We start from the raw sequence: 12,066 nt of genomic DNA on the forward strand, positions 1-12,066 counted from the left end.
TATTTGGTGGTGCATTTTATCCGTTCTGCTATAGACTGCGAAAGACAAAGTAAAGAGAAACAGTGGCGTGTTTATTGTGTTAGCGCAGTGTTCTCGTGTTCTTAGGCACAGCACTAAACGTAGCATTAGTAAGCAGAAGAAAGAGAGAGATGTGTGGGCTTTATTTGAAACGACCTACATCCTTACTGGGAGATCTGGAGGAGCTGGTTGGTTGAGCAGGGCCCTATGCATATACTGGGAATAATTAAATGGCCCCGTATACGTAGCCTAGGGAGGACAGACGTCTGGGGAAGGTTTGGAGAGCATGTAAAACTCTCCTATCAAAGAGGAGAACGGTGATATTCTTTGGGCTAAAGGAAGACTGGTCTATACGTGGGGTTTATGCTAGAAAAAGAGCCCAGATCATAAAAAAGATAGGTAATGACACCACGTGAGAGGGAAGGGCTCCTCACGGAAAATATATCAAGGGCCGGAAGGGGACGCTGTGGTGGTTGAGACGAAGTTTTTTCAGCTTTGTTGATCCGTCGAGCCTTGCAGTGGATGGCGTGAGTTACTGTTTGGAGCTGCACTTGTGCTTGCTGGGTTGACGTCCCCACCACCTGCGGACGAGTGCTTGTTACCGTGGGACACACTCGCACCGGGCACCGACAAAAAATGAAAGCCCTCACGGTGGTAAAGCGGTAATGCTATTTGATGTGTCTGTGCCATAAATGAGGCATCCCTAGGTCCAAGTACTGAGCACTGAAGACAAAACCCTGCAATACCGTTCAATCTCTTCGTTCATAGCTGCCCGCCATGCAATGAAAAAATATAACAGCAATGTAGTTGCTGAGTGTAGTTGCGTATGTTCTGTTCACATTGCTTCATTTGCTCGTAAAAAGTTGTTCAATGTGCGAAGCAACACAAAAACTGTGAGCTTATGACGGTATGCTGAGTCTGTCCTCCACTCCATGTGTTCCCTCGACTCGGTTGTGTGGAGGATACCGCAATACCTTTACATGGAAAAATTGCTTTCAACGATCCCCCCTACTGGAGGCAAGAGCGGAGGAGAGATTCATAATAGAGGGGATTAGTCTCTCCAAATCCCGTCTCCCATTTTGCTGTACTCTGATCACCGCTTTTGGATCACAGTGTCTGTACACCGAATGGCGCGCAGCTTTTTGTAGGCTCGTGATATTTGTGTCTATGGTCACAAAATAATTGTGGTGGGCGCAAAGCTTCCCTTCAGCAACGTGCTATCGTCACAGTCACTTCGCATCCTGACCTTCAGCTTCGGTTATTCTGTGGGTCGGATTCTTGTAAGAAGCCTAATTATCTTTTCTTGTGACCAAAGCAGTTGTTTAGATGGAGTCCTTCCTTGGGTGTCCAATTCCACGCGCCATGTTCATTTTCTAGTCAGTTGATTTGACACGAGCAATAAATCGGTGCAGGTGGATGCTTTGTAGTTGTTTATGTTACGCTGTCATCACTAGTGAAATGAGTCTTCCAAGCAACCAGTTTAAGAGGACAACATAGTGGGGTAAGTCGACAGAAGAAAAAGATTTTTTTTTTCATTTGTATCTTACACAAATTGTACCCACTATAATAAGCCCAATAGTGAAATGACGAGCCCTATAAGCCATTTAAATGTGATACCGCGGCCGCTCCGCCTAGTGTTTAAAAATGGTTTCATTCTTTTGAAAGTGTTCCGTGCATTTTTGGCGAATAATAGCAAATGGGCTGTATAATATATTTGGGTCATCGTATTTTCTTTGTCGTCAGCGATAATTTTTCCAGTACGAGTGGAGGGTGCAGTTCAGCGTGAGGATACGAATGTTCATGGCTATATCTCCACCTTATTTTCTCCTAGAGCTCGACAAACATTTAATATAAATTTGACGGTGAAAAGCTGTTACCAATTCGGGAAGAAGAATGCGAGTAAGCAGCCGAAGCGTGCTCTACTTCCCTCGCGTGGATCTGACCTACCCAGAGCGCTCTCGCGCAGGGAGTAAAGCCCTTACATACTGCTATTATCTGTGGACGTGATGAAGGGGCTTTAGCTGGGACGAGGTCCTGCTGCGGAGGCTTCGAGTTGGGGAGGCCTTATTCCCAGCACGCTTGGCCGGCCCGCTATCACGTGCCGTTTACAGACACCTGTCCCTTTTGTACGCTGTTTACCGGGCAACTATTTACCGGGCAACTGACCAGCTCTTTCCCACCTTAAGTGATGCACAGCCGCCTTTCAGCTCGCGCGCATACCTCGAGCCTTTTCGCGCGCAGCGCAAGGTACACCCCTAACCGCATCGTACGTTCACAAGGCTACAATCCGTCTTCATCCGACAAATACAGACTAACCCATTACATACCGACGATCTCACAAATCGCCTCCGAAATTTACCCGGAAGCCGCACTTGCTCGTCCTGCGAAGATTACCCCCAACATATTTGTGGGGTTGTTATCAGCAGCTAACGTTGATCCACACCCCCAACCAATCTGTGTCATCCTGGCAGTCCAGGTTGGCTCACCCCAGCGTGGCGACCCCGCTTTTGCTGGCGTCCAATACGGAGGACGCCATGGCCACAGTTTTCAAAGAAGGCACCCTAGATTAAGGGTGCTTGAAAAATAAAGTTTATTTCCTTTCTTCCTTCGACATACTTTCCGTACTGGCATAGCGGCTAAGTCAGCCGTCCAAGAAACATGGCGGATAGTTGTATTCTTAGCTCCTGCGCAGGTTTTATTCCAATTTGTATTTTGTGATCATGGTGTCTTTAACCCAGCTAGTCAAATGGTTAAAACACAAACCTTTGAGCTATCAGTGGGTAATGACTTACTGGCCCACTGATAGCTTAAAACTTCAAGGTGTCCATTACGCCAAAGCTACGCGTGGGCTATTAGGCGCGCTGTAGTGGAGGGTTCCTGATCAATTTGGACCACATGGGGATCTCCAATGTGCGCTGAAATATCGGCACACGTATGTTTCAGTTTTCATCGCCATCTGAAAAGCAACCACCGCGACCGGGATCGAACCCGCGTCCTGGGGTCGTCCACCGCGGCGGGTGACCAACTGGTAGCTAAACATAGCAAAGAAGCAACCAACGGGTAGTAACTGCTCAGCTGAACACTATAATTAAGGACGAGAAGGTAGAGACGGCACAATGCGGGCATTTTTAGCGGGAAAAGATATTGATACGCCTAGCGAAAAATCGAAGAACACGAAAGCACAAAATATGGATACCGCAGCCTTCTTCGCTGGCATGAATTTTCTCCTCGGTGAGTACCAACAATTAGCTTTTGATTGCATATGAGGTTTAACACGCCGGCGCTACACGGGCGGTTAGGCACGCCGTAGTGGAGGCCTCCGGATAAATTTTTTACCACCTGAGGATCTTTAACGTGCGCTGAAAACTCGAACACACGGATGTTTTTGCTTTTTGCCTCCATCAGAAAAGCGGCCGCCGCGGCCGGGAATCGAATCCGCGACTTTGGGCTCAGCAGGGAAACACCTTAGCCACTGAGCCACCACGGTGGGTCCAACGATACTGCCAGCGATAACTGCTGTCACATATGTCTGTGATAAAAATAGAGGGCAGCTGTTTGAAAGGCAGGGCTTCCAAGCTCTTTTATGCTGGTTTAATTACAGCAACAGCTGTGAATATTTATTGTATATGGAGTACTTCATTCAGAGCGGCGTGGAGCGTCCGATGATTGCCGCTAACTAGGGCAGTTCTTGACCCCGGTGGCACAGTGAATGCGCCCGCGAGCAGTGTTCGGAAAAATAAATTGCACTCGGCAGTTCGAAGGTTGTGGAAATTTAACCCAAACTTCTCTTCTTCCGATGCGCGGGTCCCAACCACACGTCCACGACTATCTTCAGAGCAAGGTATAATACGGGTTTTTTATTCAAGTTTTAACTGCAGGTTGCTGAGAAGGTAGAAGAAAACTTTCTGGATGTTAAAGTTTGCTGGAACCGAAAGCAGCAGCGTAAAAGAAAATAAAAACATGGTGTTGCCCACTACCATGCGCACACTCACGTGTCACGTACCCATACGGGAGATGACCAGAAATCGTGAGGAAGTATGACACACACGCCCGAAAATGCCGACGCCTGTATCCCGTTTGAAAAAGTAGAATGGGTAATCTGCGAGGTACCACGTATGCACAAAATTCCGTGCCAGAGAATTTGTGACCGCTTTGAAGGCGCCATGAAGGCGCATGCGCCGCAAATAATCAGTACTGGCCCCTTGAAATCCCACTGATGCTTTCCCTCAGTAAGCTTATGCGTGCGGAGGTGCAGCCTTTGCAGGTGGGCAGACTAATTTTGTCGTCGCATTAGACGTTTGTTCGTCATTACCTTCCACTGAAGAAAATTCCCACACGATCACCACAAGGTGATGCGACCTCCAAAGTGACAAATGTAATCCGTTCCGCATATAATACCGTCCTTGGAGAATTGTACACTTGCGTGGCCACACGTAAACTCCTATATCGCTCTACGTCGTATCACCTGGACGCGATCGTCTGCGAATTCTCTGTTTTTTTTCTTTTAGCCCCGTAAAGGCTCGGGCTGTCAGCGACTATTGTCGTCGTCGTCTCATATAGTCGCGGTACAAAAGCACCGGAACGCTCGCTGTCCAAAGTCTTGTGCTAGAACGTTTCATCTCCGTGGGCAAAAAACGCGTACTAAAGAAACAAACCGGAACACTAGTTTTCCAACGCTTCACGCTAGAGCGCAAGAATATATACGCACCGTGCTAGGAAGCCGCTCTGTGCAACTTACAGGCTTTATTTGGAAGGTTTCACTGGATCCCACAGCATTGTTCGGTAATGTGACGACTGAACAGCCTGTACGCTGGATACTGTCATAGTTTCATGACATTTCCTGGTCTCAAAAAACAAAAATAGGGTTTCAAAGAAAGCCTTGGAAGCACTAGTGATAGAAGACAACTTCCTCTGCATCGGTAGCGTATCGTTGGCACTCATTTCAAAAGAAATGACGCGTTTTGATCAGAAGCCGTCAGATAACGTGTTTTTTGTTTGTTTCCTGTGTACTTTCGTTTGTTTATATTTGCTCCGCACATAAATAGATTGTGGGGTGGTAGTGCCAGCATTGTGCCGCGTCCACTCTCTTGTCCTCAGCTTCAAAGGGACCCTGCAACACTTTGGATAAACGCTTTCCCTCTTTTCTTCGCGTCTGGAACAACTGCAAAAGCTGTAGTTATCGCAGCACGGAGCGGCACTGCGTAATTTGCTCGTCGCACCAGATACGCATTCCATTCTGCGTTGTTTTTGTGGCTTTATTTTTAAAGTTTCTATCGGAAAGCGTTGATTGCCGCAACTGAAGGAGAAACCGGCCAACAGCCGCTACATGGCCTCAGTGACGTAATTCGACAGGTCGAAGGGCGTCGAGACCGGGAAAGAGAGAAAAATCTTTTGAGCGAGTTTCCAAGTTATGTGATGGGCATAGAGCAGTAATTTTTGGCTGAGGTACTTTGCGACCCCGCGGGTGCGTACTGGGTGTGTTGGGTGAATACCTTCTGCAAGCATTTGAGATTTAAAAAAAAAGTTGAAAGAAAGTGTTGCAGGGTCTCTTTAAAATTGAGCTCAGCACAGACATACGATAAAGATATTTTCACCGTTAACTAGAGTATCCAAGTCACCAGCGCTGCTTACATTACGTCTTCTGCTCCCTTCACTTGAATGCCGCCACCACAGCTGTTCTACGCCTGAAATGAGGGATAAAATGAAGAGGTTAATGGGAACTGTTTGCTGAGAGAGAAACTACGTGCAGCACGGCTCCTTTCTTTATCCCTAACCCACACTACCCTACACGCCATTGCGCCAACTGCGACACTATTATGAAGCATACGCCATTGACTTCTAGGCGTGCGAAGCTAAGTGACAAATTTGCATGCTCATAGTGCCGGTCTGGCGAACTCACCTTTGTAAATCACGTACTTTTTGAGGACCTCAGTGCGAGGCAACCCACCTCCCTTTATGCTTCGTTTGTAATATAGGGACTGCGGTCATTATGTATTCATTCAAATCCTGAAGCTTCGTGCCTGGCATAAGGCTTTAGTTTTCGGTTGATAGATTCGAGAAGAATTGGAGTGCGGTCTCGAGGGATTAGTTAAATTCTTTATCGCGATTAATTCCATATATCACGTGCAACAGTGATGACTGACTGAATTTGCAAAGGGTTGGACTTGACTCACAAAAATGATTTGTTAATGACTACCATGTCATCAGTGACTAATGGCATAAATAGTACGGACATAATTGACGTAAAACTTCCGTTCGAACTTTTGATTACTTAATGCTTTAGCGACAAGTCCCTATTCCAGACTTTATACCCAGCCGTTTTGTAAGGCTAGCTCTTGTTTAAATGTTTACGCATGCGTGTGATGTGAACTATGCCTGCTCAAAATTATCATCAAATGAAGTTTCACCCTAGTTCTTTTCCTGCGCCTGACGCAGCTGAAGGAAATATGTTTTCTTCTTTAGGTTTTGCGGTAAACACCTCGAAACAGTTGCTAGTTCCGATCCGTTTTTCAAATTGAATATATTCCTTGACACCCCGATTAAAACATCAGTGAATGCGTGCTAGTAAAGACCTGAATATCTTTCTTGCCCACTTTTCAACACACACAGTGTTCCCCAGAAAACCATTGTTTTAGATCAACTTATCTGTTCTTAGTGAGGTAGCAGTTTATATAAGCCTACACTGTGCCACCCGCTCTATGGTGTTTCGCTGCCGCCCCCCCCCCTTTATTTTTCTTTTTTCTTTTTATCAGACGGCTGACTTTTCTGTCTTCAAGGTAAACGAATGGGCGCCAGGAAGAATGGCGAAATCAAACTACCACACTTACGTTTACTTCGGGAGTACTCACTAGAGAGCGATGTAGAGCCTCCCAAATTTTTAATAATATAGCAGAAGCGACGACCGATGGGCATGTCAGCGCCTTATCACGGTGTTCACCGGCAAAATAGGAGACAGTACGCGCACCCGCATAGAACTATCTGTTGTGGAGCGTCTGCTCCGCTGTTCTCCTCAGGGCAACGCACCCCCTGTTTTTCTTATCTTGCAAGGTCGTTTCGCTACCGCCAAAGGTAGCTAATAAGCAGCGTGGGGCACAAGTTTTTATTTTTCATCAGAATTGTTATTTCTCACATTTTAGATGCGACTGCATCTCATTCACTCGCCTTGTCCCTCCATACGGCGTTGTCCGCACCTCCCCCTACACTATAAGAAAAATATTAGTTAGCGGCGCGTGGTTTCGATCCCACGACCCTGTGGGTAAGGTGGCTAGACTGTGGGCGGAACGCGAGGTACATGGTGCTCTTCCCACTGCGCCACAAAACCGAGACAGATTCAAATGCTACGAATGCGCCTTATATCCCTGACTCATTCAAACTACGTCAAGATGCTACTGATACAACGCATGATGGGGCAATGATTAACACTTGCAATAAAGGAAAAGAAGCTCCCAACAATGATGGAGTAAAGGTCGTTGCGACAGCGAAGCCCCAAGCATACCACTTAGAGAGATTGACCAAGATTGGCCAATAAAACATAATAATAATCATAAAACATAATAATCATACACGTTCCCGACACGTTTCACGCGATTTCAGAATTAATACAACGGAAACACCAAGTTAACCCCACGACGCGTCGCATCTACACAGGGTTCCCCTCGCGGGGAGGTGGGCGCAATTTTTATCTCGCAGTGTCCTAAGGCCATTCCGGTCATAAAACCGGCCCTGTTCTACTTTTATCTATCTTTTTAGTGGCATTCCTCACGCTGTGCGGGGTAAGTGATCCGAAAGAAAAATCAAACGCGCATTTGATGTGAGCATGCGCTTCAAATAACCACGGTTTCTAGTGAACAAAGTCATTCAGATGCAGTGGCAGGGGTGTACCACTATCAAGGAAACAGCGTAGTAGACGAGACGTATACAGTAGGTAGCCCTATGCGCGTGCGCGTACCCTCGCGTATTTTGCCCGTGAACACCGTGATAAAGCGCTGACATGCCGATAAGTCCTCGCTCCCGCTATATTATTAAAAATTTGGGAGGCTGTACAAGGAGGTATCAAACTTCCTATAGGTTATTCACAGCTGGCCAATCAAAGTTAGTTTTTGCGCTGCCGATGTGACGGCCGCAACCATGAGTTCTCCGTGAGAGATATGCAGACTTCCCCGATGTATTGTCTCCGACGTACGTGAGCACCCACGGAAGCCTCCTTGCGGTCAGCGCCAACCAAAAGGTGCGTCTATTTGAGCCAGGAACTGGAACTGGTGGCCTGTGCAGGGCAAAGTCACAGGCAAACGACCTTTTAGACGGGGTCCTATGATTTGTAAAGGTGAAAGCGCGCGCCAGTTTTTACCAGGTGAGACACATCAGCAGGAGAAATGGGCGAAGAATAACGACCCTGTAAACAGCAGTACTGCGGAACAAGACATTCTAGACCATCCAGGCTACAATACATGAACTTTACGAACGTTAACAAAAGGGCTGATGAGCACTTCATGATGAAGTACGAATGGTTCAAAATGGGAGTGTGAAAACCTAGAAGCCGAAATAGGGCAGCGCCATCTTTGGTTAGGTATCATGCTTACCCTTGTGCTGTTCGTACGCGTCAGGGAAACTTTGGCGTCATTCTTCGAACTCACTAAGCTCGAGCCACAAGGCTTTGCCTAAGGGCACCGTATGTCTTGTAAAGCAAAGAGGACATTGTCAGAAAAACACAGCAGGGCCGCACCCAAGGTAATTACAGCGCTTTATTATTACCATTTAAATTTCGCATTTCCGTCGCTCGTCCGACCTTCCTGACTTTGTCCGGCATGCTGTCGTGCACTGTGTGTAACCTTTATGGCACAAAGTTGTTTGACCGCATCTCGCTTCTTTAATCTCAGGGTCGTAGGAGCTGCCTGCCACTATTCAAAGCTTTCGACACCGAAAGCGATATTTTCTTTCGACACCGAAAGTAAGCGAAATCCCACTCCCAAGTCCCACTAGAGAGAGAGAGAGAGAGAGAGAGAGAGAGAGAGAGAGAGAGAGAGAGAGAGAGAGAGAGAGAGAGAGAGAGAGAGAGAGAGAGAGAGAGAGAGAGAGAGAGAGAGAGAGAGAGAGAGAGAGAGAGAGAGGTGATTTGGTGGAAGAAAGGAAAGGAAAGTGCACTGGGGATATTATTGAGCTCAGTTGGGAGCTCACCTGCATACAACCCAGTCCGGTGGGGAGTGGAACATGGGGATAAAAGACTTGGGAGGAGGTTAGGGGTGGAATAGAAAAGGTGTGAAAGAGAAAGACAGGAAGAAAAGAGAGAGAGTCCCACTAGTCTGCCTGAAACATGGCTTCAGGTGTTCTCACCTGTCGGTTATTGAATCAGCATGAAATAATGGAGCCCTATTTTCTTGTTTTCCGCGATGCTGCTGATGTCTGTGGCGCTTGCCAGCGTACCATTAAAAACTAAATTACTGCTATACGCCCACAAGGTTGGCTTCCATTTTATGAATGCAAATGAAAAGGTCTTACACAATTTATTGACACTGGAAGAGAAGAGACGGCAATCAGAAGCCGAAACAGAATAGACGGCAATCGCCCTAATAATCACCCAAACCCCAGTATCCGCTATCACTACGGACTCTCAAGCGGCATGCAGAAATTATGCGACAGGAAGAATTTCCGCGATTTCTCCCGGCATCATTCTTCAGCGCCCACCTAGGAGAAACATAAGAATAATCTGGACCCCAGCCAACTCTTCTCTCTGCGGAAACCAGGAGGCGCACACCTTCGCTCGAGATTTGGTCAGTCGAGCACCGTTAGAAAAAGAGGAAAAGACAGTATCCCCCTTCTCACGTACAAGGACACCACACAGCATTACCGGCTTGGCCGAATGCGATACCCTCCAGTTTCTGAGCAACTAACCAGGCCCCAACAGACTGCTCTTCGTCAACTGCAGACGAACACGTACCCACACCCTACGAGGCTGCACGCTATACACCCCACCCTCTACGATCCCCTGTGCAGACACTGCGGCGTCCCTGCCACGCTTCACCACATGGTATGGGATTGCCAAAATAACCCCGACATCGACCCTTACTCAAACCCCTCCCGAGAGCAGTGGGCGAGAGAACTCGCTAGCTCTTGCCCCAGCAGATAGCTGCAGCTGATAGAATGGGCGGAGACGGCGGGTAGCTCCATCGGCGCCCTGGACTGAGGGCTGCACCTACAGGACTTTTCGCATCTCAATAGAAGGTGTACTCCTCCTCCTCCCCACCGACAATTAACGCTCTCGTATTTACATATCGTCAAGAGTTGGTTGACTGCCGCCATAGTTTTCGCGTCTACCCTGAAGGCAATGTCACTTCCCCACATTAGAAGGCTTAGTGAGGCAAAGCCAAACTTTGCTCCTTTTAACATGGGGCGCTGCGGCAAGATTTGGAAAACAGATGTCGCCCCTCTCCTTTTACTTCTCAATATAGTTGTAAAGAGACCCTGTTCGAATTTCATTAATGATGGCCCATGTTGAAGACAGCCAAAGCATATTGCTGATTCAAAATAGTGCGAGGAGAGCTCAGGCTCATAGCGGGGCCAGCTTCCTCGCGCAGTGTTTAAATGTTTTCAATTTTATAACGAAAGCCAACTTTAAAGCAAAGCCAGCAATGACCTATAGCCGCGTTTACATGAATGCGAGAAGTGGCGGATCGAATTACTTTCTAGCGCATCGTATCCATGTAAACGGGGCTAATGCGCTAGGAGAGCGCGTCGCATTAATGCGCCAGACAGGGGTGGATTGAGACGCGTAAGTCGACTTTCGAAGTGCGTGTAAACGCGAGCGCATCGCGCTAGGAATTATTTAGACAACAACAGTAAGGCTTGCAAACGCAAACTTGCATTTAAATACATCGTAATCGGTTGTGAGACCCCAAACAATGTGAGTCGAGAAGAAAAAAATTGGCCGCGTATCTGCTCCTTTCGTTGCAAATGTCGTCAAAAGACGATAGTCTTTGTAGACATTTGCCAAGGAAATTCCCCCCTTTGCTTTCCCGCTCACCTCATGCTGTTTCTGTTCCCTCGCGCTCATCTCAAGGTAAACACACTAAAGGTTTGCTCAAGGCGATTTGAATTTACCCCGTTCCACTGCTACAGGCCGAGTTCCTTGATGCCAGCGCTACAGTACGGCGGAGACGCGCGTGAATCGAGGCGGCCGACTTCAAGGTTTATAGAGCCGCGTTGCCGTGCTTCACGTGCGTTCCAAGCAAAACGTGGAACCTAGCCAGTGGAACCTATCGTTGTTGTTGCCGCGTGATTTCTCATATGCCGCCAGGGGGTGGCGCACGCAACAGCAGGCGGCGGTTTTCTGCAGTACATGTAGAATATCATTTGCTCTTGAAAAACCAAGCATTCATGAATTTTTATAAAGGAACACTGTACATATCCCTTGTTAATAATGTCCTGTCTTATATTTGCGTAATGTCTTGTTCTTGTTCAACAAAGTTGACAAGTATGAACATATAAACCGGGCTTAGACGTTTACATTTGGCTGTGGGTATATAAGACTATTGTGCAGTACCCATTTTACTTTGGCCGGGTGGCTGAATCGAGCCACAGACAGACAGACAGAGACATACAGACAGACCAAAATTTCTGGGTTTAAATAGCCCAAGAAAGACTATCGTCTTTAAAACGCGAACCATCCGCGTCGGAAGCACCGGAATCGCCAGAAACGCTGCTTTGCCTTCGACGTGCGACACTGTATGGTGCCACCACCGCACCAGGGGTAATGCGCTACATGTAAACGCTAGCGCATTGCAATACTCGTGATGCGCTAGGAAATGTGACGCGCTACTGTCGCATTCTGTCGCATTCATGTAAACGCGGCTTATGATGCAAAACTATGATGAGACTTCTACGTCCCTATGTGAGTCAATAGGCGACATGGCCCGTCCGCTGCGTCACCTTGTTGATTACCGCGATTAAGAAGCCAACTACGGCTTCTGCAAGGACGCCGCATGGTCACTGGTTAAAAATGGTTACTTACAGGCGAGGGGAATGATGAGAATTCCTAAACGGGCCTTGTAATGG

The 12,066-nt window shown here is 47.4% G+C and overlaps 1 protein-coding gene across 1 annotated transcript in view; it reads right to left on the reverse strand.

Moving 5' to 3' along the window:
* Positions 1–212: 212 nt before the first annotated feature.
* LOC144158626 (epithelial sodium channel subunit beta-like) overlaps positions 213–12,066 on the reverse strand; it is a 67,495-nt gene continuing 55,641 nt past the window's right edge. The window contains exons 8-10 of the mRNA XM_077689648.1: positions 8,201–8,281; positions 5,650–5,702; positions 213–599 (exon numbers count right to left, since the gene is read on the reverse strand). Coding sequence (XP_077545774.1) covers positions 5,669–5,702; positions 8,201–8,281 — 115 coding nt within the window. The 3' untranslated portion in view covers positions 213–599; positions 5,650–5,668. The remainder of the gene's footprint in view (positions 600–5,649; positions 5,703–8,200; positions 8,282–12,066) is intronic.

This window comes from Haemaphysalis longicornis, unplaced genomic scaffold (assembly GCF_048455015.1).
Source record: "Haemaphysalis longicornis isolate Haplotype H1 unplaced genomic scaffold, Haemaphysalis longicornis Haplotype H1 scaffold_1, whole genome shotgun sequence".
Lineage (NCBI taxonomy): Eukaryota > Metazoa > Arthropoda > Arachnida > Ixodida > Ixodidae > Haemaphysalis > Haemaphysalis longicornis.